Source organism: Onychostoma macrolepis, chromosome 19 (assembly GCF_012432095.1).
Source record: "Onychostoma macrolepis isolate SWU-2019 chromosome 19, ASM1243209v1, whole genome shotgun sequence".
Taxonomy (NCBI): Eukaryota; Metazoa; Chordata; class Actinopteri; order Cypriniformes; family Cyprinidae; genus Onychostoma; species Onychostoma macrolepis.
In genome coordinates, this window is record NC_081173.1 from 26,500,962 (window position 1) to 26,528,513 (window position 27,552).

The 27,552-nt window shown below is 37.7% G+C and overlaps 1 protein-coding gene and 1 long non-coding RNA gene across 3 annotated transcripts in view; one reads left to right on the forward strand and one right to left on the reverse strand.

Annotated features, from left to right (window-relative positions):
- The first annotated feature begins 247 nt into the window (after window positions 1–247).
- On the forward strand, window positions 248–27,433 carry cdk12 (cyclin dependent kinase 12). Of its 2 annotated transcripts, none has more exons than XM_058752931.1 (16): window positions 248–387; window positions 1,851–2,942; window positions 7,123–7,800; window positions 11,749–11,949; window positions 15,229–15,368; window positions 16,727–16,897; window positions 17,086–17,275; window positions 18,125–18,181; window positions 18,374–18,475; window positions 18,570–18,647; window positions 18,764–18,880; window positions 19,562–19,693; window positions 20,477–20,697; window positions 21,780–22,202; window positions 26,475–26,746; window positions 26,854–27,433. In XM_058752931.1, the coding sequence occupies exons 2-15, from the start codon at window positions 1,876–1,878 to the stop codon at window positions 26,741–26,743; spliced, it is 3,846 nt and encodes a 1,281-aa protein (XP_058608914.1). In that variant the 5' UTR covers window positions 248–387; window positions 1,851–1,875; the 3' UTR covers window positions 26,744–26,746; window positions 26,854–27,433. The 2 variants fall into 2 exon arrangements, with proteins under 2 accessions (XP_058608914.1, XP_058608915.1); XM_058752932.1 differs by lacking the exon at window positions 248–387 and adding an exon at window positions 933–1,741.
- The window catches only part of LOC131525393 (uncharacterized), a 49,553-nt gene continuing 45,208 nt past the window's right edge, over window positions 23,208–27,552 (reverse strand). Inside the window, exon 5 of the long non-coding RNA XR_009267203.1 lies at window positions 23,208–23,950. This is a non-coding gene — a long non-coding RNA (uncharacterized LOC131525393). The remainder of the gene's footprint in view (window positions 23,951–27,552) is intronic.

The window sequence follows — 27,552 nt, forward strand, 5'->3', positions numbered from 1 at the left end:
AAACATGGAACATATAAACTGAACAGAATACGGGGTGAAAAAAAAGCATGATGCACATACAAATCAATACAAAAATAATTACTTTCTCTGTTTCAGTACTTTGTTTCTGTAATGTTGTAACAAAGGATTTCGCTTTATAAATGCAACAGCTGTTAAAAGACTTTTCAGGCTACTGTAAATACTAAATCTCACTATAACATCAGCTGTGAAAACCCTGGCTGCGCTAGAGACTGGGAACACGTTCTGACGTCATCTACGCGCGACGTCAACATATGAAAATACCGAGCTCTTCGGAAAATACACGGATATATCTACATCAAATTAATCAACTATAAAACCGCAACTGCAAATCCGGCATACATTCACCGCTGACGAATGCTTACGAAGGTGAAATTATACTGTATTAAATTTTGTTATTGCACAAGGCTAAGACAACTATAGTTTTTGCATAATCATTTATTAAACAACAGATGATGTAAATAATGTATAGTTTTTCGGTCCATTGTTATACTATTCATGGAAATTCATTATGTTGTTGTTATAATTTAAAGGACGCATTAAATATCGACGAGTGTAAAACTGAAATAAACATTTAAAGGCTTCTTGCTTGTAGGTTGATATCACAGGTTTGCTTAGAAATGATGTAACTAACGTTTAACACGCTAAAGAAGAGTCTGTAACTTTACATCTGCTAGGCTACAATAAAATAATAAAATCGCTAATTAATTCGTGTTTTGTCTTATATATTATTAAAATTATTAATGAATCGAAAATTGTATAATGAACATTTAAACCAAAGGAATTAACATGCAAGTTAAGTTCAGCTCAAGTGAAGCGCGACTGAAGGCGGAATACAGTTGCTTGCTTTTGATTGGCTGTCGCCTAGTTACCATGGAGATTGACAGCGATCTTGTTCTACAGAAGCAACGTAAACAAGCGATTTAATAATTTTTTATGTTTCCAGTTTGGTTTTCACTACTTTCATACAAAATATTAAAGTGTTTCTGTGAAAATCCGTTATCCAAGAGGAAACCGAGCGAAAAGGTGCAGGCTGTGGCATTTCCTTTTCCGTGGGACGGGCTAAAACCGCGCGTGCGCAGAGGAGGCTGCGCATAATTTTGGCTGTAATGGATGAAGTGAATTCTCTCTGAATTCAGGGCCGTGGAGGGTTTTATATCCACGAACATCGCCCAATTTCTGGGTCTGGTTTCTTCCCAGAGCCGCTTAAGTAAACTGGAATCAATTTTAACACATAAATATGTGATCATTTCCGATGAATATGAAACTACAGAGAGTTTACACTGAACATTAAAGCGAATATGTGAACAAGAAGCAAGCGGGTCAAGTTTTATTTTCAGTTATGTGGGACAATATCCCTACACAGCGAGCTTTACTGCTTCAAAGCTCAGAAACCGTGTGCAAGGAGAGCTAAACGTCTGTTTAGGCTTTGATATCGAACAAGGATAAACAATCTAAAACAAGGACAGCCTGTATTTTTCTTCTTTCTTTTTGTCTTTTCGAGGGACGCTAGCTTAGCTAAAGCTAGCCGAGAGGCGCGAGCGCAATGCGCTGCTTAAAGCACCCTGGAAACGACCAGTGATGCCATCGTGAAGGACAATATCGTTAAAAAAAAATCTTTATTTTTGTTTTTGGCTTTATACTCTTGGATATATTTCGACGCGATTCGGAGAAGACACGGGACCGGGGATGACTTGTGGATAACCTCTGCGCGTCAAATAGCGTGCGCATCTTTGTTTTGCTTCACTCCGACTCTTCCGTCTGGCAAGATTTCACACTTTTACCCAACACTGAGCGATTTGTGCTGTTCATGTGCTGTCTTGACCACTTAGGTCCGCGTCTTCGGAGGACAGAGGTATGCCTGGATCAGACCGCCTGCATGGGACCAAGAGGAAGGCTGAACCGCTCTACCATCAGCAGCAGCAGGCGGCCGGCGGGGAAGGCCAGCCTTTGCACGCGGGCTCCGTTAGGCATCCCACCAAGACGGCGAGCTCGTCCACTTCTTCCAAGCACAAGCGAAACAAGTCCAAACACGAGGCCGAAACCGGCGCCGCGTGCGCTGCCGCCGCGCCTCCAGCAGTGGGCGCCATCAAGCCTCTGGTGGAGTACGACGACATCAGCTCTGACTCGGACACGTTCCTGGACTCCCCCGCAACCGGAAAACCGGCTGAGAGCAGGGACGCAGAACGCTTAGACCGCTCGGACTACGGTGAAGCGGGGGAGGGGGTTGCGAAAGAGAACAGGACTCATAAACACAAGCGCTCCCGGAAGAAGTCCAAAGACCCGCATCGGGTCAGGGAGTCTGCGGAGCAGGCAGAGGAGGAGGGCGGCGGCGGCGGCAAGAAGAACAGTAAAGACCGGGACAGAGCGTGCAAAGAGAGCCGCAAGAAAGCTAAGGAGAAGTCTAGCTCAGCTGCGTGCCTTGCATCCACATCCAGACGCTCAGGTGAGTCAGGTAGCAAAAGGCCCGGCGACTCACTCTCATCAGGTGCAGTGCAGTCCGCTGTCAGTCTGGGTAGCAGCGCCTCCTCCGCCTCCTCCTCCATCAGTAAGGAAAGTGGCCGCTCATCAAAATCTCGCAAAGACAAGCGGAGGAGCGAGGAGTATGAGGAGGACCGGAGCCATCGGAAAACCGCCAAGAGCCACAAGTCGAGCCCTAAAGGGAAGGGTCAGTCCAGGAGAACCGGAGCGGACAGTCCTTCCGCTGCGGAACTCGAGAACAGCTACTCCTCCAAGCGCAGGGCTGCGAGCCCCAGTCCGTACAGGGAGCCTCCCAGGCGGAGCAGACAGAGGTCCGAGAGCCCTTATCGGAGGAGGAGGTCTTCAAGCCCCGAGAAGGATGGAAGTCCGTATGTGAGCAGAAAACACTCACCTGGCAGTCCTTACGGCAACCGACGCTCATCCAGCACCAGTCCGGTGTCCAGGTGAGAAAGCACACAAACACCCAGATCAGACAGTCCATGTGCATCATATAGTCAATCCAGAGGTTTTTGGACACGTAGGAAGGTTATTGCATTGGAAATGTCAAACCCAGTGACAGTGTAATCGGTAACGGATTACAAGTTACCCTATCTAAAATGTAACCATTTCAATTACTTGATTAATGTAACTGATTGCATTTGATTAACCTTACAGTATTACTGTCACTTTCGCAATCCTTCATCACTTGAATTAAGGTTACAATAATTTAATTTTAAAGCACAGCCGCCACAAAAATAGACTTTAGCACCTCTTTTTACTTTGAGATCATTCTGAGGTTGAATACAGATTTTAAACCATAACAAGAAACTGTTTAATAGCTATGATACTGTTTTTGAAATCAAATCTTTGCGTATCTATGACAGGAAACACTGGCATCTAGCAACGCTCTGAAAAAAAAAAACAGTTAATCCTAAAAAAATAAAGCATATACATGAACCCAAATAGGAAATAAATCGAATAAGCATGTGTCTTATTCCATGTCCTAAACTCCTGAAACATTGGTGTCTTATATTTTAGAGCAGTCAATGCAATTTATTGATTTAGTGATGCTTATTTCATAAGAGAGGATGAATTTGCAGGCTAGATTTCATGCATCACCTAAATTTAATTTTTAAAATAAGGTCTAGCATTTGTTTGCCATAACTGCAAAAGCAATGAAATTAATCCGCTTTAAATGGGACCTCAGTGTCCAGATTATAAAAGTGTTTAGTAACATTATGCACATCATATTGTTTCAAGTAATAGGCTGACAGGTAAGTTGGTTAAGTCATTATAGACTGTTTACATTGTGCTAAATGATTTTCATTTCATAATTTTTTTTTTTCCTTTAAAGTTATATTTAATTTTTAATTTATTTATTTTATTTATTTATTTATTTATTTTTATTTATTTTTTTAACCGAACAGTGTTTTAATATACCAGTGTTGTATTTGGGTTAGTTTTAACTTAATATGATTTATCTATGTTAGGTGGAAATCATACTATCCATCAGTGTTTATTATACAAATTATCATTTTAAGCATTGCACAAATTTCTATTCTTTATTGAAATGACTTGTTTTTTGTTACAATATTACAATTAAATATTTATCGTAGAAGATTGACGCATTTTACCTGTTTAAAAAAAAAGTTTGGACCTGCTTATTATCAGCATACTAATAATTCATAGATAATGCTTTAAATTGCTGATAAGTAAGAGGGGTTTAATATTTAAGTTGAGCCAACTTAAAATTTTAAGGCAACCAACTTCAGCAGATTTTTGAGTTTGCTCAAATTTTTTTTGTGGGAGATTCTCAAATTTTTGTTGTATAAACTTAAAACGACAAGTTGAGAAAACTCAAAAATCTGCTGAAGCTGGTTGCCTTAATTTTAAATTGGCTCAACTTTTCTTCTTTTTTTTTTTTTTTACAGTGTAGCATGATACTCAGTCCTAATTGATTTTATTTGAACAAAAGTCTGTTTGAAAAGTGCATTAGACAGTCACATGTCTTTAAAAAAATTATAAAAATGTTACTGAGCAAATGACGAGTAACAGTGTTTTAGTGCACATGTTTCTCACACTTTGGACTTTGAACCCTGCCACCGCGAGCTCGTGCAGCGCAGTTTGAGTACATGCAATTCGTGCGTGTATTAGTAAACATAACCTTCTGCAGTTTATTTACTAATCGTTTGAGGCCATTTCGCGATTTCAATCATCATAGTAACCATCAACAACCACACCTTCCTCTTCTCATTGGAGAAATGAGATGCAGCGCTAAACAGTCTCTCGCTGTCGGTGCTTCGTCCTTGTAATGATTTTTGCGTCTTTCTCTAACAGGTTTAAATACATTCACACTGCAGACACATTTGCTGCATTAGTGCACGCCTCTATTTGATCGCGTCATGTCATTGTTCGGTACAATTTATTTGGTCTTTTCGCTTATACAATTTCGGTTGCTGAACATTCGGTGCATCCCTAGAATATATATAGTTTTTCTTTTTAAGGATTGAAAGAAAATAGTTTTTTGATGTTAAGGCATTTGACTGCGCACATATGAACAACCCTAGCTTGTTTAGATACTCAAACATTTTATCTGTTCTTATTGGTTTTTCTGTCAAAGAATTACATTGTTTGCAAAATTACTTCGGACACTGCAGTGGTCGTGTAGGCATGGGCCGGTATGAGATTCTGACGGTATGATAACCTTAGATTAAAAAATTTCACGGTATCACGGTATTGCAATTACAGCTCTAAAATGTTATTTTTAAATGTCTGGGTAAAAAACAACAATGTTTTTTTTTCCACTGAACACAATATATTTTATTTTTAAGAAACGCATACAACATTTTGGAACAGTAAACATGTCAGGCTAAATAATTAAAATAAATAATTAAATACTTGTTAATTAAATTAAGTGCAGTCATTTAAGTGAGCCTAAACCTGCAGCTCAACAATAATCAGAACATAAATAAATTATTTTCTGTAAAATAAAAATCCTTCTAACTGGAAAGGGAAAAAAATAAAAATGCAGTCACTTAACCTAAACCTACAGCTCAATAATCTAAAACAAATCAAAACATAATTTCTATTTAAAAAATGCAGTCATTAAACCTGCAGCTCAACAAGGTTTTTGGAGATATGCTCACTTTCTACACATTCATTTTTCAGTCCAAGTTATGAGCGGTGAGGTACAAAGATACACATAAGGAGAGCGCGCGAGTGTGTGTCTCACACACTCACACTCACTCACACACACACACACACGGTCTCTCTCCGTATAACACTCAAACAGTGGCAAAGACACCTGAGAGCCAGCAGTTTGTTTGTTTTTTAAATGACGTGATTTTGAACAGATGTAAACAATGGCGGGAGGCTTAAAATTGTAGACGTGATACCAGCTAAATTTAATTGTACTAAATCGCAGAAACGTAGTACTTTAGTCTGCTATTCCCCGCTCTGTGAAGTAACTTGAGGGAAGAAACTAGTTGACGTTAGCTAGTTAATTAGCCATGTTGTCTGCCTCGGTAGCAAGACAAATAGTATTTATTTCAACACTGAAACAACCGGCGAATGGATCTCTGTCTTGATCGAGGGTGAAAGAGGGAGAAATGAAGACGAGACAGATATATCGTTTATGTACGACCTGGAAGTATTTATTTAGCGATCGGCGGCAAAACGTCATCTGTATGGAACATCGTTGTGTACGGAACATTAGTCTACGTTACCCGAAAAATTCCCATACGGCAGACTTCGTCTTTTTCGACGGGAGAAAAAGTTCCAGGGATTCACCTCCTTCGGCCATCATCCTACACACAGGTTACTCTCACTGACCGCTATCCAGAGGAGGAGGGGTCGTGTGACTCATTACGCTCTTCACTGCTCACAACTGAGGGAGTCTTGCACTTTCCGTCTTTGACGACACGTAAAAAATTGCGCATACCGCAGGAACGGTATAACGGAAATTTTTAGTGGTTTTGATTTTCCAAACCACGGTATACCTTGAAACCGGTTATCGTCCCATGCCTAGTTGTGATATGATCTCACACTCTGGAGAATCTTTTTAAAAACATAAACAAAAGATAATGTATCCAAATGTAGAAACATACAATCTACTCCAACACTGCAGTCTTAAATTTATGTTCTTTTAATTCAGGTACAAGGTCACGCTGTGATGTATCAATCTTCTATTTGTCACACGGCTTCACATAATACAAATTCACAGGTTAGAGTTCACCAAACTTGACCTTCGGAACATAGCGAAATGTGAAACTTCTTCACATGAGCTTATGTTTTGCTCTCCCGTAATAGAACGAAAAGTTTGACATGAACGGCACTTAAAACCCCGCTTTTGCAAGGTCACGTTCATCTGCCCCCATTTTTCAGTGCAACACCAGCATCTCAAAATCTGATCAACAGCCAATGCATAAAACTGTCTCGCTCTACATTTTTTATTTTGTGTGTTGCAATGCACGTCACAATATGCAAGAAAAGATCTGATGCTACTTAAGTTTCATTGTGACTTTAAGGATACCCTTTGTGATTCGATTGATGTTTTAAACAGGATGTTTACATTTATTTAGTTAAGTTGAGCAGGTTCACATGACTGATTTTAAAACATTTCTATTTTTTGTTTCTCCTCCCCAGGCCTTCTCTGCGTTCCCGGAGCCGCTCTCCTCACTACTCCTCCTCTCGCCGCTCCTCTTCCCATTCTCGCACTAAGAAACATTCTTTATATTCCGGAGGAGCCAGTGGAGGCTCCTCCCACAGCAGTCGACCAGGCAGCCGCTCCCCTTCATCTTCACGCTTGCCGATCACCTCCAGCCTGGGGGCGGAGCTGACGCGAAGAAAGAAGGAACGTCAGGCGGCGGCCGCCGCCAAAAACTCCCCCTCCCTCCGCCCCAACACGTCCAACGTCACAAATGCACCGGCAAAAAACGCTGAGACGCCGCCACTAGACACAGCCCCACCCCCTGAGCCTCAGAGACCACCCTCGCCACCTCCGAACACTGATCCGGCAGAGGAGCCCGCTGCGGTTCCTCCACCACCTCTCCCACTATCCAGTCCACCTCCGCTGCCTTTCACATCTCCTCCGCCTCTCCCTGCGAACTCTCCTCCCCCTCCTCTTCCTCTCTCATCCCCTCCACCTCTTCCTCTAAACAGCCCTCCGCCTGCTCCTCTACCCTCAGCACCTGCTACACCTGTTTCTTCTCGCACAAAAAGCCCCAAACAGAAATCTACACAAAGTCCCGCACACACGATTAAGACTTCCACACTTCCGCCACTTCCCCTTCCGCCGGTTCTTCTGGGAGACTGCAGAGACAGGTGAGTCTTGATCAGAGACATCTTGAAATCTTGAAGCATTCTTTACAGAAGTATGTGAACACAGACTCAAATATTTGGCCGATGTACAGGTGCATCTCAATAAATTAGAATGTTGTGGAAAAGTTCATTTATTTCAGTAATTCAACTCAAATTGTGAAACTCGTGTATTAAATAAATTCAGTGCACACAGACTGAAGTAGTTTAAGTCTTTGGTTCTTTTAATTGTGATGATTTTGGCTCACATTTAACAAAAACCCACCAATTCACTATCTCAACAAATTAGAATACTTCATAAGACCAATAAAAAAAAAACATTTTTAGTGAATTGTTGGCCTTCTGGAAAGTATGTTCATTTACTGTATATGCACTCAATACTTGGTAGGAGCTCCTTTTGCTTTAATTACTGCCTCAATTCGGCGTGGCATGGAGGTGATCAGTTTGTGGCACTGCTGAGGTGGTATGGAAGCCCAGGTTTCTTTGACAGTGATCTTCAGCTCATCTGCATTTTTTGGTCTCTTGTTTCTCATTTTCCTCTTGACAATACCCCATAGATTCTCTATGGGGTTCAGGTCTGGTGAGTTTGCTGGCCAGTCAAGCACACCAACACCATGGTCATTTAACCAACTTTTGGTGCTTTTGGCAGTGTGGGCAGGTGCCAAATCCTGCTGGAAAATGAAATCAGCATCTTTAAAAAGCTGGTCAGCAGAAGGAAGCATGAAGTGCTCCAAAATTTCTTGGTAAACGGGTGCAGTGACTTTGGTTTTCAAAAAACAAAATGGACCAACACCAGAAGATGACATTGCACCCCAAATCATCACAGACTGTGGAAACTTAACACTGGACTTCAAGCAACTTGGGCTATGAGCTTCTCCACCCTTCCTCCAGACTCTAGGACCTTGGTTTCCAAATGAAATACAAAACTTGCTCTCATCTGAAAAGAGGACTTTGGACCACTGGGCAACAGTCCAGTTCTTCTTCTCCTGAGCCCAGGTAAGACACCTCTGATGTTGTCTGTGGTTCAGGAGTGGCTTAACAAGAAGAATACAACAACTGTAGCCAAATTCCTTGACACGTCTGTGTGTGGTGGCTCTTGATGCCGTGACCCCAGCCTCAGTCCAATCTTTGTGAAGTTCACCCAAATTCTTGAATCGATTTTGCTTGACAATCCTAATAAGGCTGCGGTTCTCTCAGTTGTGCAACTTTTTCCCTCCACTCAACTTTCTTTTAGCATGCTTGGATACAGCACTCTGTGAACAGCCAGCTTCTTTGGCAATGAATGTTTGTGGCTTACCCTCCTTGTGAAGGGTGTCAATGATTGTCTTCTGGACAACTGTCAGATCAGCAGTCTTCCCCATGATTATGTAGCCTAGTGAACCAAACTGAGAGACCATTTTGAAGGCTCAGGAAACCTTTGCAGGTGATTTGAGTTGATTAGCTGATTGGCATGTCACCATATTCTAATTTGTTGAGATAGTGAATTGGTGGGTTTTTGTTAAATGTGAGCCAAAATCATCACAATTGAAGGAACCAAAGACTTAAACTACTTCAGTCTGTGTGCATTGAATTTATTTAATACGAGTTTCACAATTTGAGTTGAATTACTGAAATAAATGAACTTTTCCACAACATTCTAATTTATTGAGCTGCACCTGTATTGCAAATATACAGTCTGCTCTTGCATTGCTCTGGTGATAGATTTGATAACGTTTGTCATTAAACTGGATGCCATTGTTTGGATAGGTAGCTGTAAACATGCTTTTTAATGTTGGCATTAAATGAAAAGTCACCCTACCTTTTTACTAAATGCATTTTATAGATCTTATTGTGATTTAATTTATTATGTGTTTCATTTTAATACAAAGTTAAAAGAGATCTGCACTCGTCCAGATTCAGCCATAAAGGATGAATTATTTCATTTATTGCTCAGAGGTCGCAAAAATTGTGCAAAATGTGATTTTACCTCTGAGCAATAAATGAAATAAGACTTTTTGGCTGAATCTGGACGAGTGCGGATCTTTCATCTTTGTATTATTGTATATTTTTTGGATCTACGCACCATATGTTATTTGCTTACTGGATTTTTGGACGAGTGTTTGGCGCTACAACCTTTTCTATTAGTGGATTGTGTTTCATTTTTAAAAATTTGTTTTGACTTTGTAATGCTTCAGCTCAATCTTCTGGTGAAATAATAGACTTCTCCTAGGTTATGTATGCCAGGCTTCTCCAGTCATTTAGTGCACTTAAACTCTTATTTAACTCTTATTTAGGGTTATTTTTATTAACTAATGCTGATACTTTTAAAAACACATTTTTAATATTTTAAATAATGCTGCAATAAAGAAAACGTGAAAGTTAGTTAGAAATGCATTGGCAACTAATTGAAATAAAGCATTAAAACATTCAAATTAGCTGGCAGTAAAAACTAAAACTGAAATAAAAAATAAATTGTACCTAAATAGTAGTTATAAATAAATATTTTTTAATAAAAATAATAAACATTTCATTAAAAGGAAAAATGCACAAAACAATTATTAAAAATAACTAGAAGTCTGAATTTAAAAGATAAATAAAAGCTTAAATTCAAAAAAAGCTAAATTCAAAATATTAAAGTTATAATAGTATATAAATAATACTGAAATAACTCGACTTTAACCAACTTGCTCATTCTCTTCAAACTGACCTAGCTTGACCTAAAAGAAATGAGTTTATGCTGAAGTCCCTTGTGGAAGCACTGATTATGCAACTGTACTTGTGTTGCACTTTGTTGTCTGATATTTCGAAATGCAATGATGCAGAAAATCAAGCTTGGCTCAGCTTGATGCGTTTGCATTCACATTCTTGCATTCAGTAAGTTTTGGGCCTGAGACTTTGATCACACATCCGGTGCTATTTTGCCATGCTTTTCAGGTTTAATGTAACACGGAATACTAAGTGTCATAATTATTTTTCAATGGGGTAAATGTATTTTATCATTATTATTATTAGACTTTTTTCCTGTGTTTTACTTAGTGAATTTGAGTTACCTTAATTAATGACACTTGCTTCTGATATCTGTTATCTAATGCAGAAACATTCATGTTTTTTTAAATACTGTACAGTGGCTCAAGTACACTTAAGATATAGTATACTTGTTCATTTTCTCCAGTTGTACATGTTGGCTCTTGGTCACATGATCAAATTGTATATGCTTGACCATTTACATATTTATCCTAGATGCATGTGGGCATGTTTGGGCTGTAGAGAGTGTAAACTGAGAATAAGCTGTTATTTCCTGGCGGTGTCTGTTTGCACTAAATGCAAATAGCTTTGTTGACAAAAGCTGTTGTCAGTAACTACACCCAGCATTACACGGACTATTCACTGTTAGTGTGCATGGCTTATTTCTTCTGTTTACATTTTGTGTGAATTCCATGTAACAGCATTTGCATTTTGTTTTTTTAACCACAAGCTATTTATTGCTGTTTATGAGTGTGCAAACTGTATGCAACTTTATTTATACTTAGTGTAAATAGCAACTACTTGGTGTTACTTTCTTTACTTTAAATATTCACTGCTGTAATTTCCCTGCCAAAAACCTTACATGGTGGAACGTGCAACTGAGTAGCCAGAAAATGTGAGTAGTGCTTATCCATGCAGAATGCACCACCATGAATTTGGCTTTTCCACAATTTCCCTTGTCTCTATATATTAGTGTCTAGATTTGTTCAAATTCTTAATGCTTGTATGAGTTGTAAGTACATTTTTACATCATATGCATGTCCGTTACATGATGCGTTGCAGTCTAAGAGACCCGATTTTGGTCACATCATGTTGAGGCAAAATTTGTAGTTATAATAAAGAAACGTCCAGCTCACTAGATGAAAAAATTCTGACGTTTACTGCTTAGTGTTATTCCACATTTTGTTCCACATTCATATCTTATGTTGTTTGTTTTTTTTCCCCTTTCAGTCCAAAGAAGAGCAGTCTTTCCCAGAAGTCGTCACGGAAGGACAGGGAGAAGGAGAAAGAAAAGGAAAAAGAAATCAGGACACGCCTGCTCAGTGAGTTGCCCCTCCCTCCAGTACTTCCTGGAGGAGACTCCTCCCCTCCACAGTCCCCCGCTCGAGAATCCCCACTGCTTCTGCAACCAACCTTCAAGAAGAGACCAAAGTAAGTGCCACTGTTCCGCATTCAGGGCATTTCTCAAGATGATTGAGTGAAATTAACATTCAGCTACACTAATGGTCAACCGTTTGGGTTTGGGAGGATTACATGTCTCATATGTGACCCTGGACCACAAATCAGTCTTAAGTCGCTGGGCTATATTTGTAGCAATAGCCAAAAATACATTGTATGGGTCAAAAGGAATGATTTTTCATTTATGCCAAAAATCATTAGGACATTAGGTTAAGATCATGTTCAATGAAGATATTTTGTAAATTTTCTACTGTAAATATATCAACTTAATTTTTATTAGTAATATGCATTGCTAAGAACTTCATTTGGACAACTTTAAAGGCCAATTTCTCAATACTTTGATTTTTTTGCACCCTCAGATTCCAGATTTTCAAATAGTTTGAAACATTTCAAGTGATGTATAAATCTCAATTTCGAAAAATTGACCCTTATGACTGGTTTTGTGGTCCAGGGTCACATATATGCTTACCAAGGTTGCATTTATTTGATCAAAAAACAGTAAAAAAAATTCTAATATTGTGAAATATTATTGCATTTCAAAATATCCTCTTTCGAAAATGTTTTAAAACGTACAGGGTAGGGCTGCAAAATAAATCGAAATGAAATCGAAATCGCGGTTAGACAGAAACTGCGATTTGTCTTGAGTATCTTTCAGTGAAGCACGGTTCTATGATCAGTAGTAAATCTCCATCCGAATGGCCAGAGGGTGCTCTCGCGCGGAAACTCCAAATACGCCCCGCAGAGGAAACCCAGGACATGCCTATCGCTGCAGCTGAATAGACAGAAGATTTAAAGGGGTCGTATGATGCGATTTTCAAGTTTTCCTTTCTCTTTGGAGTGTTACAAGCTGTTTGTGCATAGATGAGATCCCTGAAGTTGCAAAGACTAAAGTCTCAAAACCAAAGAGATATTCTTTATAAAAGTTAAGACTCTGCCACGCCCCCCTAAAACGGCTCATTCAAACACGCCCCCACATGTCTACGTCAAGATGTGGAAATATTTGCATAATGCAGCCCAAATGTTCACACAAAGAAAGAAGGCGTGGTTTCAGTAACCGCAGTAGTGTTGATGCAGCTGTGTCAGGGACACGCTGTGTGCTTCTGTGCGAAAGCAAAAGCACTTTATTTGGTCTTCCGAAAGTAGATGCATTTAGGAATCATTAAGATTACTTACAACAGAACAGCAACGCATTTTATGGATGACCGTTTCGTGAACCTAGGAGAGGAGGTCATTCTGACTTTGCTATAACAATCTGGCACTTCTGAATCAGCGAATGCAAGTATGTTTTGTTATTAGTTTAAGTATTTGCTATTGACTTTATAAATGCAGAATTTTGCGCGTTGTGTGTGTGTGACAGAGAGAGAGTCGCAGCGTCGTGTGTGTGTGTGCTCGCGTGTGTGAGAGAAGGAGACATGGTCACACAACCGTGGCTTGTGTGCAAACACATACGAGCTTCATCACTGTGTCTGTCACGCGACTCTGTTCCCCTCTCGGGCTTGAACTGATGATAAAACTAAGGACATTATTAACTGCCTTTACTATAATTTTGAAAGCTAAAGCTCGCGATTATGGAAAGGGGCGTTACATTTCCAACGCGGCTTGTAGTGTTCGGCCAATCACAATGCACTGTGCCAGTTGGCCAATCAGAGCAGACTGTGCTTGTCAGAAGGAGGGACTATGTAGAAAACGAAGCATTTAAGAGAGGCTGTGCATAGAGGACCTACAATAGTATACACTTATTTGAAAAATAATGTGTTTTTTGAACAATGAAACATGTCAACATATTCTGTTACACCAAACACACAAAATAATGATCTTTAAAAAAGCATCATATGACCCCTTTAACTGCTTTCATTGATTCAACGTGACTAATAAACACATGACTATGGCAATATATGATTTATCTGAGTTATTATAATTTTCATTATAATAAAGTATATCTATAATGCAATGCTAATCGACACAGCCTTTATCACTGCTTAGAATACTATGAAATGTGTTGTGTGCCTTATTCTGTGTACAAAGCCACATCATCTCACAGAAGGATTTATTACTCGGCTGACGTTTGGAGTAAAAACGTTATTAAATGTGGTATTTTCATGTGCTTTCAGATGGAGCAGCATTTACTACACAGAGCCGTAGTTAAGCTACGCAAACAGCTGTCATTATCGCGAACGATTTCTTCGATTTCATAATCATATGATCATATCGTCTGCGATTGTTTTGTTTTTTTTGCATAGCTTGTCAGTGAACTACGACTCTGTGTAGTAAATGCTGCTCCATCTGAAAGCAGGTGATGGAGATTTACTACTAATCACAGAACCGGTTTTACTGACGAGATGCACGTGACTATCGCATTCGATTAATCGTGCAGCCCTAGTACAGGGTTTTAATTAGACGTTCTGTAAATTGAGGCGAGGACTGGGTTTTGGAACCGCTGTGTTAAATTCATGAAGTAATGGCATTACATGTTGCATGCATTGCTAAAAATTAATATGGTCCTCAGTATTTTTGTTTTTCCAATTCAAGTATCTAAACATTTTTAAATCAAGATACATTGACTTATGAAGGAAAATGAAGATAAGGAGTCATGTTTTCTGAGAAGCTGAGCAAAATTGAGTTTATGATTAAAACAAGAACAGATCTGTCAGTTGAATTTAGTCGATTTTCTTGACTCCATTCATTGGCAGATATTTGTTCTCTTTTTAATCCTAAACTCCCTTCATTTTGATCAATTTGTCAAAACGGGACATTTTGCGTTTCCAGTAAATTTGACATTTGCGCTGAAAAACAAGACACAAACACTGAGGAAGTGCATTATTTTTTGGCTGTGTGATCAGAAGGGTACAGTGACAGTTATTTCCATATTTTAGTAGTTGTGAGCAGAGCTATTCAAGCCTTAAGCTTTTGTTTTGTGAGATGAATTAAAGCAATTGCATTTTAAAACAGAGGGGGAAAAAGAGATTGTATGTATTTTAAAACATTGAAGTGTTACTAATACAACACATTGTGCTCTTAGACATATTTATATTTAGAGAACATACTTTTGATCAAATTAATGTGTCCTTGCAGAATAAGAGTATTAAGGTCTCTTTTGAACCCAATATTTGAATGGCATTGTATGTTTTTTTATTGTTGAGAGAAATCCTTATCACTGAAATGCTTCATTAGGTTCTGGAAAATGGCAGAATGAGAGAAAGTGACTTGAAAAATGGCAAAGGTTTTTCTCAAGTGTCTGTCAAATGTGTGCAGGATTTGCTGTCCTCGATATGGAGAGAGGAAACAGACTCAAACTGACTGGGGCAAGCGCTGTGTGGACAAGTTTGACATCATCGGCATCATTGGAGAAGGAACCTACGGTCAGGTGTACAAGGCAAAGGACAAAGACACAGGTGTGTTGTTTAAAGGGGATGAAGACTAGTGTGTGGAAATGTTATAATGTGTTCCAAAATGTTTATGTGTTCCCCAGGGCTCTAGACTGCGACCATTTTTTGAGAATGTGCGAGTAAAAATTTGACATGGTCGCACGTGTGTGAGTGCATGGTCTGCACAGCTCCAAAGCGTCTGCTTCATACAGCGCGCGCTGCAGAGCTGGGGCACATTGTAGCAGGAGTCAGATTTCACTGATTACGAGAAGAGAGGCGCTTTCAGCACGAGCACTTCAGGTGTAGAGCCTGGTTTATACTCGCCGCGTCAGCACGAGCACGAAGGTGCACGCCACGGATGGAGCGCAACGGAGGGTTTGGTTTTCAAGCTAAAGTAAAAGGCCAATTCTTAAACCAGAGATGGAGAACATGTTGGTATTCTTGTAGAAAAAAAAAACATGCAAGTCCTGTCAGCGACAGACAGTTTAGTTTTACTTTTCTTTTTGTTTTCGTTTTGAAAAGCTTATCTTTGCTGTTTACCTCAAGCTACTCTATGGAGGCTTTCCTTAATTTTTTAAATATTATTATTTATTTGATTCCTCAGTGTTTGCTAAACATTCTGTAATTTATTAGTCTGTATATAATACAGCATGTGATGTATCCTATGCCATGCCTCGTCTTATTCGTTTTTGTTAATAAATGTTATGCAGGCTAGTTTGATTGCCGACTGTTTTATTGTTGTTGTGCTTTTTCATCTTAGTGAAAGGTGTACAGATGTAAGCAAAACAGACAATTATCTTTTCTTGTAAAACGTGACACCAAAAATTTGAAAGTGAAAGCGCATGAAAAAAGGAATTCCTGTTCACAAAATTTAAATCACAAATAATACTGATGAAAAAGAATGGGTTGAATGTTGAACACTTTCGTTACCATATAACTATAAAGTATGATAAAAGTTCATCAGCATGCATTGATTAATCAAATGTTGAAAAAAAAAAAAATTGTGCTCGTGCGACCAACTGAGAAAGTTAGTCGCAAAAGTGCGACCAGTGGGAAGAATGAGTCTAGAGCCCTGTTCCCTAAAATAGAAATCAAATTTTAACATTATTAATGCCTTTACTTGTACTTTTGGTCAATTAAACGCTTCCTTGCTGAATAAAAGGATTAATTCCTTTTAAAAAAAAAATAAAAAATCTTACCCCAAACATTTGAAAGGTAGGTTGTTTGCTTTGCTTTAAATGCAGAATTGTTTGCTCTTAATTAGAAAAGCTGTGCTTAGCTGATAATTTTCAGTAATTGCACCGCTATTTTTGCCATTGCAAAATCCATGTTTTTGAGAAGAGAAGACATGTTGACAGCCTTCTGTTATGTTTTGGTGTCTAAAGGAGAGCTGGTGGCATTGAAGAAGGTGAGATTGGATAACGAAAAGGAGGGTTTCCCCATCACTGCCATCAGAGAGATCAAGATCCTCAGACAACTCAACCATCGCAGCGTCGTCAACATGAAAGAAATCGTCACTGATAAACAAGACGCACTTGACTTCAAAAAGGATAAAGGTTTGTTTAAATGCATTTGCATGTGTATATTTCTTTTTGTATTTAACGTGCAGTTTTTCAGTGGTGAACACATTCTCCTCTTAGAGATTAGTTTTAGATTTTCCTGAAACGCTTCATTTTCTGCCTGCACACGCTCATTTTCTAGGCCTACCTCTGTGTATTAACCTGTATGTGTTTTTGTGCATTAGGTGCATTTTACCTGGTGTTTGAGTACATGGACCATGACCTGATGGGGCTGCTGGAATCAGGACTGGTGTCTTTCTCCCATGAGCATGTGCAGAGCTTCATGCGTCAGCTGATGGAGGGATTAGATTATTGCCACAAGAAGAACTTTCTTCACCGAGACATCAAATGCTCCAATATCCTGCTAAATAACAGGTACCAGTTTGTGTTTTGAAATATTGCATGAAGTTGGTCTCTTATTAGTGTCATACAAATTTACATGTTGTGTTCAGCTACACTGACGTTAAATTTTATTTAAGAAATTAATCATTTTATTTGGCAAGGATGCATAAAATTGATCAAAATTTAAAGTAGACATTTATAATGTTACGGAAAATATTTCAAATAAATGCTGCTCTTTTGAACTTTCTGTTCATCAAAGTATCCTGGAAAAAAATGATCATGGTTTCCACAAAAATATTAATCAGTAACCCTTTTTAACAGTGATAAGAAATGTTTCAAGCAGCAAATCAGCATACTAGAATGATTTCTGAAGGATCATGTGACACTGAAGTAATGATGCTGAAAATTCATCTTTGCATCACAGGAATAAATTACATTTTAAAATATATTAAAATAGAAAACCAGTATTTTAAATTCTAATAATATTTCACAATATTGCTGTTTTCTGTATTATTCAAATAAATGCAGTCTTAGTGAGGATAAGATACTTCTTTCAAAAACAGTAAAAAATCTAAGCAGCTGTAGATTTTGAATAGTAGCATGCATATGATTTTTGCATTAATTTTACATTCTTAACTAACATTGTGCAAATAAATGCTGGGGCAGAGTATCAATACATTTTTCATACTACTTTTTTTTGTTGTTGTTGTTTTTTACAGTGACGTTATGTACTGGCATTTAACCAATACTTGCAAATACCTGCATCTTGCTTTAAAATGATCAAATGTGGCCCTGTTTACAAAATAGTATTATGCAAGATTTAGGGCTTTTGCAAATTGTTCCATTCGCCTTATTGCTTTTTTTTGTTTGTTTTTTTTACAGTGGTCAGATCAAACTTGCCGATTTCGGTTTGGCTCGTCTTTATAACTCTGAGGAAAGGTAAGTAAATGTTAGGCTTTCTCGATCTTTCTGTAGTTTGTGCCAAACAAGAATTTAGTTCGAACTATGGGGCGCAAAAATTGACACCCTTCAGCATTAAAGTTTCTATAGATTTACATGTAATTTCAGAAACAGTAAACATGATTGGTATTGAGCTGTGGTGTGTAACACTAACTTGATGGTCATACCCAGTCGGCCGTACACTAATAAGGTGATCACGCTGTGGTACCGCCCACCTGAGCTGCTACTGGGAGAGGAGAGATACTCACCTGCTATTGATGTCTGGAGTTGTGGGTAAGACATCCTGACTGTTTCCCATCTACATTTACACCTCAGCTGCTGTTCATGTAATAATGTCGTTTGTGTTTCTTTTTGCTGTTGTGTAAAGGTGTATTTTGGGAGAACTCTTCACTAAGAAACCAATTTTCCAGGCCAACCAAGAGCTTCTACAGCTTGAGCTGATCAGGTACGTTGCTCACAGTCTCTGAATGCACATGTGTTGCTGCTCTAATGCTGAAGGAGGGGAAAGGACTTTATGAAACGGTGTTACACTCCAACTGTTTTGTATTTTGTTTTGGTCAGTCGTTTGTGCGGTAGTCCGTGTCCTGCTGCTTGGCCAGATGTAATTAAGCTGCCGTACTTTAATACCATGAGACCCAAGAAACAGTACAGACGACGCTTGCGGGAGGAATTCTCTTTGTAAGTTCAACCTGATTTTTCATCCATCATTCTCTGATAGAATTTAATCTTTGTTGAAAGAAGTCTCTCACTCTGAGACTGCATTTATTTAATCACAAATACAGTAATAATAGTAATATTGTGAAATTTAAAATGACTCTTTTCTATTTGAATATATTTGAAAATGTATTTCATTCCTGTGATGCAAAGCTGAATTTTCAGCATCATTACTCCAGTCTTCAGTGTCACATGATCCTTCAGAAATCATTCTAATATGCTGATTTGCTGCTCAAGAAACATTTCTTATCGGTATTGAAATAGTTGTGCTGATTAATATTTTTATGGAAACATGATCAGGATGGTTTGATGAATAGAAAGTATGAAAGAACAGCATTTATTTAAATTTTAAATCTTTTGTAACATTTATGAATGTCTTTTCTGTCACTTTTGATATTTAATGCATCTTTCCTGAGCAAACTTATTAAATATATATATTTTTAAATTACCCCTAACTTTTGCACTGTAAAATAAAAAATACAAATAAAAAAGATTGTTTTGCCATAGTTATGCTCCTGAATGTTAATGATGCAGTGCAAGTCACTTTGGATAAAGGCATCTGCCAAATGCATAAATGTATTTTATCTTTTTAGTCACAATATTTTTACACAGTACTTCCTTTATAATCACAATGTCTGTCAATAGTCTGCCCACCTCTGCTCTTGACCTGCTGGACCACATGTTGACGCTGGACCCCTCGAAACGCTGCACGGCTGAACAGGCCCTCGCGAGCCAGTTTCTGTGTGATGTGGAGCCCAACAAGATGCCGCCACCTGAGTCAGTGCACACACAAACACATTTTATGTGATTTAAATCGTATTTTATGGTGTTAATTAGGGGTGGGAATCACCAGAGGCCCCACGATACGATATTATCATGATACTTATGTCACAATACAATATTATTGCGATTTTAAATATATTGTGATATTCTGCGATATATATTGCTATTTATTACCTTTTTCCAACTTCAAATTATGTCCCCAAAAGAAAACTTTAGTAACATCTAGCTGTTTGTTGCGGCATTTGAAAGTAAATTACTGTTAAATTTAAAATAAAACAGTCTTACATCCGATTTAAATGAAGAAGGGCCTTCCTGATAACTTTTCACAATGCCACCATCTTTATTTTACTAACTTACTGCATGCTGAATGTGAGCCAGCTGACCTCGTCAGAAAAAAAACTCAACACCACCATCTAGTGGACTGTAAAGAAATAGATTTTATTATTCTACCAAATAGTATAATAAAACATCGATACTTGGCGTCTGTGTATCAATACAGTATTGCTGTGGAAAATATCGCGATACTATGCTGTATCGTTTTTTTATTTATTTTTATTTTTTCCCACCCCTAGTGTTAATGAAACTACGTTTGTGGAATGAGTGGTAAAGTCACACCACAATTTGTAATTTAGTTTTAAATGCAGCTGCAATTAAATGTTGTTAGGCTATTTAATGAAATTTAACTCCGTATGAATGACTAGCTGATTATACGGCAGTTTATAGTTTTAAATACACATTCGTATTATTTTTTTGTAATTATGTGGCCTTTCTTTTTAGTTTGCCTCATTGGCAAGACTGTCATGAGCTCTGGAGCAAGAAGCGGCGGCGGCAGAGGCAAAGCGGAGTGCCTGAGGATTTCCCTGTAGCCAAAGTTCCCCGAAAGGAACCCGCAGGACCTTCAGGAGGGGAGAACAGCCGCCCGCCGCCGAGTCCCCCACCCCCACCACCCTCATCTGCCCATCCCGCACCGGCAAACATCACAGCCAGTGAGCTGGAAGGTGGGCCATGACTTGACAGGAACGCTTGGGTTCAAAATCATAGGCGGGTAGTTAGAGGAACTAAACTATTCAGGTAGCCAGATCTTCAGAAGCGGGGCAGGGTGAGCGTTGATTTAAACTGGTCATACAAAAAAAATTAAGTGTTTTCTAAAACGGATTGGACCTTTGGACCTAATAGAGGAGCTCGCCCTTATCTGTGCCTTTTAAACTGGCTGGATGTATAATGAAGTACTGTTGAATGTAACTTTTCCGCTTACGGAGTTAGAAATCCATCTTATAGCAATGCTGCATAAATTTAAATAAGTCCTGCCACCTTATCTCTGTAAAAGTAAGTAATTTTAACATTGTATTTATTTAAATTTTATTCCATATTTTATACTTTTCATGAATTTTTTAATGTCTTTTTTTAACATTTACATAATGTTCACTGATCTATCAATATTTCTTGAACCAGAATAGTCGATGGATTTTACATGATAAATTTCCACCCATTTTGGTACTTTACTTTTGGAGTTTATACAGATGACCTGTTACGATTGGCTAAATCCCTCGCCTCTGAAAGAAGTGATAATGATTGCATTTTTACTGTGGCCGTCAGTATTTCTTTTTCAAAACTGAGATTACACATTTCCGGAGTCATTAGCATGGTAAATCTAATAAAGTTTTTGTTTGAATTATTATTATTATTATTTTTTTAATTAGCATGTATTTATAACACCAACTACCTTGGCATTAAATTACAGAAAACTGGTGACTAGCAATCTCTCTCTTCCTCTTTTGGAAGCCCCTATTGTGGATTTTTTTTTCTTGTACTACTTGGGCAAATGAGAACCGAAAGTATATTTGTTGTAGTTTCAGTCAACAATATAGAAGTTTACCCAACTGTGACGACTTCCGCTTCTGAAAAGCCTGTAGATGTGAAAAGGGTCCATTGTTACAGGTTCAGTACCCTCTTCTGGTGTTTTGGAATGATGCTATCCCTCCAGCTTCCTCATTGTTTTAAATCTGTGTAGGCCGAGTGTTTGAATGCTGCATTATGTAAACTGAAAATGGCAATCAAATGTAACCGTTTCTATGCACAGGTTTGGGAGCCGCGACGGAACAGTTGAACCAGACCGAGCTGGCGGTGCTGCTGAACCTGCTGCAGGGCCAGACAGACAATCTAACCATCCCGCGGATGGCGGAGTATCTCCGCAGCTCGTCCTCTGAAGCCTCCACGTCCGTGCTCTCCAGAACGCCCGCCGCCCCCTCCACCCCTGAACCGGATGCCGCGCAGCAGCTTGAACTGCTTAGTCAGCTCTCCACCTTAATCCAGTCCTCTAGCGTCCCGCAGCCGGCAGAGATCCCGCAGGAAGACCAGACCGGCCTTCTCGCGCTCCTGCTGGAGCAGCTGATAAAGGCCCCGGCGCCGGGGGCAGAGCGGGCAGACGAGAGCAACGGACTCCGGCCAGACGAGGGCGCTGCACGAGGCGGCTCCGCTTCTGTCATGGGCGGCGATCGCGAGGGCAAGTGTTAGTTACGTCTATGGGGGGCGGGGCCTGAGTTGTCGAATGCTGTGATTGGCCACAGCTAAACAGGTTACACCGCAGGCTCGTAATGTGGGACCCACCCGCATCAGAGAAACCATACGCTTTTCTTGCAGAGATGTCACTCTTTTTTTGTTGTTGTTGTTGTTTTCTTCCTAAAACCTTAAAGAGGGGGAAACGTTTAATTAGTTGAAAGACTGCAGGCTAACAAATAGAGAAATAAATTGTCATGTTTATTTGAAAATCCAGATGTTTATTTTCTGCTTTTCGTGAACTTCCTTTGAGTTTTACAGTCTTGCAGTATTTAGTTTTTATTTTCATAGGAACAAAATCCACAGAGCCCCGTCTGCTCGCACACTGCGTCGGTGCCCAGCGGACTTTTTGTGTGCAGAAATCTGCTCACAGACAGGACGAGGGAGCTCTTCATCTATTGGCACGCACTGCAAGTCCTTGAAAGATGGTTACAGTGTTTGCGTTAAATTGTCACTCTTTTAAATCCAGATTAAACAGTCCTAATAAAGAGCCATTTTGGACACATCTTTATTTATGTGTCTCTCTTCTAGTACACTCAGAAAACAACACTTGACTGGAGTAAGCTAGGTAACATTTCCAACCGCTGTCTTGGATGCATAATTTAGTTCTTTCTTACTGAATTGGTTTAGCATAGTTGGGTGACTCTTAAAATCCTGTCAAGAATATGCAGAGATCATATTTCGCTCTGACATTGAACATTTTTTATTTTGCATTTGTAGTAGTACTATTAGTACCATGAATTTTTGGTGCCCTTATCTTCATGAAAATTAAGGGCATTCACTTCATTTTCATTATTGTAATGAGAAAATTAGTACTTGTTACTGAAATGCTATATATATATATATATATATATATATATATATATATATATATATATATATATATATATATATATATATATATATATTAGCATTACTACTAAAATTGTGTATATTAGTCATAATTAAAAAATATGTAATTTTTCATTATTGTAATGCATAATATATATATTTTATATCTGCATTACAGTAGTAAAATTAATATAATTCATATATATTTCATTATTGTAATGTAAAATATTAAAATGATATAGCATTACAGTATCAAGAATTAATTTATAAAAAATGTAATTAAAATTATAATGTATTTTTATACAGCATGGTAGCCTAAAGTTTGTTCATTTAAAAAAATAAAAATACAGAATTTAAGACAGAATGTGCATCATTGGGAAAAATCTAAGGAAATTCCAAAAAAAAAATAATAATACAAAAATAACATCTACACTCTTTATGGATATGAGAGGTGGAAAATGTGCTTAATTTAATTTATTTAGATCTAAATTCAATTTATTTGAATTTATTATGTGGATGTCAAATAAAATAAATCTCGAAAAAATAGTCTTCATGCAAATTAATGCATTTCTTTCTGTTGATTTTTGGAGTGAAATATGACGAGCATTTTCTTGACATTTTATAAGATGCATCCATTCATTTGTAAATGGTACTGGTTCTCATCCAAGAGATGCTCTATAGCTTTAGCTGGTGTAATCCAGCTTAATGAAGTCTAATTAAGATCAGCTGACCTTGTCCTGCCGACTGATACCCTCCAGCTCATTTTTGTTCCAGCTCACACGCTTTTGTTTTCACTCTCAGTTCCTCAGTGGTCTATTTCATTTCTCTCTCTGCTCTCTTTTCACATGGTCTTTGGGGTTTAATCTGTGAATACAGGAATACACACTGTAATAAAGCCTTATTGTGAGACGAGTGTCAAATAAATTATAGCTATACTGTATATTTTGTCCTCACACCTATCAATATTTTCTTTGATGGAAAAGGGCTATTGTTTGTTTTTTGACTTTTGTTTTGTGTTCAATCTCACCATCAATTTGTTGCGTTGATGAAAGTCTCCAAACTAGAACACATCTAATCTGGTATAGTTTATTGTATAGTAATAATAGTCAGACTAATATTAAACCAACTACGGATACAACATAAACTGCACACACAAAAGCTAAAGTTTAAATAAAATACATTTCAGTAGTTTCTGTAAAAACAATTTTGCATGAGCTAATTCACTCCCACAAACCCTAAAAAAATGTTTTTACATATGCATCTAGAAAATCTAATGTCATGCATCTACAGTTTTAAATTTGGTTAAGTCAATGTCGTATTGGAGCACAGAGGTCCAAAGTCTAGAGTAAACTTTTTAGTTTATGAATGAGTTTGCTGAGATTAGCTGTACACAATCAGATTTAAAGTGAACTATAATTTAATTCTATGTATTTTTCCCCAGTATTTAAATCTGGATGTGCCACGGCCATTGCTCAATTGTTTGACATAAATACTTTTTTTTTTTTTTTTTTTTACCCATCGAATAGCCTTTTCTTAAAATCATAAATATATATCGTTGACCCATTTATTTTTAAAATTAACAACTTGGATGTTTAAAAACAAAAAAAGCTTCACCTTCAGCTATATATTTTATTCCTAAATGACAGAAGCTAAGGCTAAAATTGAAACAAAATCAAAAGCTTTTGCTTTGTTTGATCAGCATCTTATTTAACATTTTAAATGTGTGCAAATCTGGTAAGACATCACAAAAATGGTTTCATAAAATATTAATGAATTTTAAAAATTCATACAAAATGTACATTTAAAAATGTAGATGTTCATGAGGAAAAACATGCAATCTGTACACTCAAATTGAGGATGAAATACAGCACTGCAAATGATGTTGCACTGTTCCTGAATGCTTCTATTATTGCAAATGTTTTTATTATTATTATTACTGATGCTGCTGCTACTATTATTATAATTATCGCCATATAGCGATCTTTAAATACGCAAGTTAAAAATATTTATATATTATTATTATCATCATTATTTGGAAAAATTATCTAGCATTTGTACATTTGATAAAATAAAAATAAAAAAACATAAGTGACTCCAGCCAATCCCTGTAGGTCAGTGTAAGTTTTTTTTTTAATTTATTTAAAGTAGTGTAGGCGTTTTATCCCACACTTCCTGCAGAACTGTCTAAATGATGAATAATTTGGTCAAGTGGTCATGGATTCAGTTTTTTTTATTTTATTTATTTATTTTTTTTGTTAAAGTCTTTTAGCCATGCAGACGTGGGTGCTTGATTTTGGCGCATCATGTTTTAACTAAGCATGTATCTTAACTGTGATTCAGCTAGAGGTCATTGAAAGATGACTATTTTCTGATCCAGATCAAAACTTGATTTTGAATAAATCATAAAAGACTTACTAATAGAGAAAATTACATCAATTTATTAACTTGTTTATAAACACACACTTGAGACCGACGTCACGCTCCCTATATATATATGTATTAGGCTTGGCAATAAATAAAAACAACTGAAGCATTAGAATTATCATCCGGTGAAGAGTCACGTTACATAAATCTTGCATAGAAATTAAGTCATATAAATCTAGACTCTGTCTTTTTTCCTGCCAGTTGCTGCGTTAGCAAAACTCCCAAACTATTGGAGTGTCATTTGACCACTCTAACAAATTACTGTTGTTTTTATTATTTACCTTTAATATTACTCTTACTCATTATATACCTTTTTAACTAATTATGAAAATTATCATTTTATGGAAAGAGTTAAGTGTAAACTCCATAAATTAGAACATAAATACTTTTAAAATATTTTCAAAGATATATTTAAATGTTAATGTTATACATTTAACAGAATTATTTAAAATGTGCTAAGAGCAAATAAAGCTGATATTTGCTTGTAAGTGAAGAATAATCACTTCAAAGCAGATTCATCATTTGTGCATTAACAATACGCCAGAATTTTAATTCAATTTAGATTTAATTGTAATTTTTATTCTAGTTACGCCAAAATCATTATTTGTTCATCATTCCAAAAAAAAAAAAAAAGAACAATTAACAGCATAATAGTAGTAATAAGCTTTAGTTATTTATTGCTTAATAATCCATTTGTGTGACTTGGCTTATTCATTATTTCAAGTTAAATGCATTTAACATTGTTTTTGTAGTACGAAACCAAAATCTGAAGTTTTACCTACTTATTCTTGGTTTATGAAAAATAAATATAAATTTGAGTTTTTATGACTTATTAGGGTTTACAGTAGTAATATTATGCATTGTTTAATTGTTGTTATATTTATTTGTTGCTATAGCTCATATATGGAATTCTTGGATCATAATATTTGATGTCTAAAGTTTTTTTTTTTTTTTTTCCTGGCAGATTCTGCATTAGTAAATCCAGAGGCAACAGGGTCAAAGTCTGCAAAACACGCTCAAGACATTACATCAGATGTAGCGACAACCCTACTCCAGCTCATCTCCCAGCAAGCCTCCGAGAGCAGACGTCCCGCTGCAGACCTGTGCCCCGGCCGGGGACCCTCCTCTCCCCCGAGCACCACCCCACCGCCCACAAACGCTGCTCCGGAAACTCAGTTCACCCAGGACCAAGACCTGCGGTACACCCTGGGAGGAGCCGCCGGCCCTTCCTGAACGGTTCTCTGAACTTGATCTTTTCGTTTGTTGTCATTTTCTACTTAATGTGCTTTAGCCGTTAAACTTACGTTTACTATATATTAATATATTTCTTTCTTCCGTTAAAGGAAAAAGTGAATGTTAAAGGAACTGTTCTTGAATGCGAATGGATGATGTTCATCCCTCCCAGCGATGTACAGCGTTATTTGGAGAGCATCTTTTCCCGCGTCTCCAACTGCAATGGTCTGTGAGTTTTAGCCATGTGCGATTTCTTTGAGGGCTGCATAAATGTCTAAATCAAGCTACTTTCTGTAGTGCTGTTATGTGTAAAGCAAGAGACTCGATCCGGCTTGTGCTACTTCATCCTTTCTGATTCCGTACAAAGGCATGAGGAAATCTTGAAGTCATTTGCAGTACTTGAGTGAGGCCTTTGTTTTCACAGATTCATATTAGCTTGTGCGTAAGATGTGTTCTTATTTTGATTTTTGGTGGGGGGGGGATGTATGTCCTCATCCAAATGTTGATTTCAGGACCACAAGGTTTAGCAAAGTTCATTTAAATGGAAAGCATCTTCAGAAAGACACTAAACTGACTTGAATTTTAGCGCCAGATTTGCCAGTTTTGATTTGACTCCGCCAAGTGTACATGTTGTAAACTGATAATAAATGAAAAATGTGGCTGAGTAAAATGTGTCTGCTACGTTTTATGCAAACACATGCATGTCCATTTTATCATACACACTTATATGCATACTTGGAACATTTTATAGTGCTGCATTACATAGGATTTCTGAAGTGCATGCAAAATATGCTGCCAGGGTTTTGTAG

Coding starts and splice junctions, on each gene's coding strand:
- cdk12 (XM_058752931.1), top strand. CDS start 1,876: ATGCCTGGATCAGACCGCCTGCATGGGACCAAGAGGAAGGCTGAACCG. Junction 7,801..11,748: donor CTGGGAGACTGCAGAGACAG/GTGAGTCTTGAT, acceptor TTCCCCTTTCAG/TCCAAAGAAGAGCAGTCTTT. Junction 22,203..26,474: donor CATGGGCGGCGATCGCGAGG/GCAAGTGTTAGT, acceptor TTTTCCTGGCAG/ATTCTGCATTAGTAAATCCA.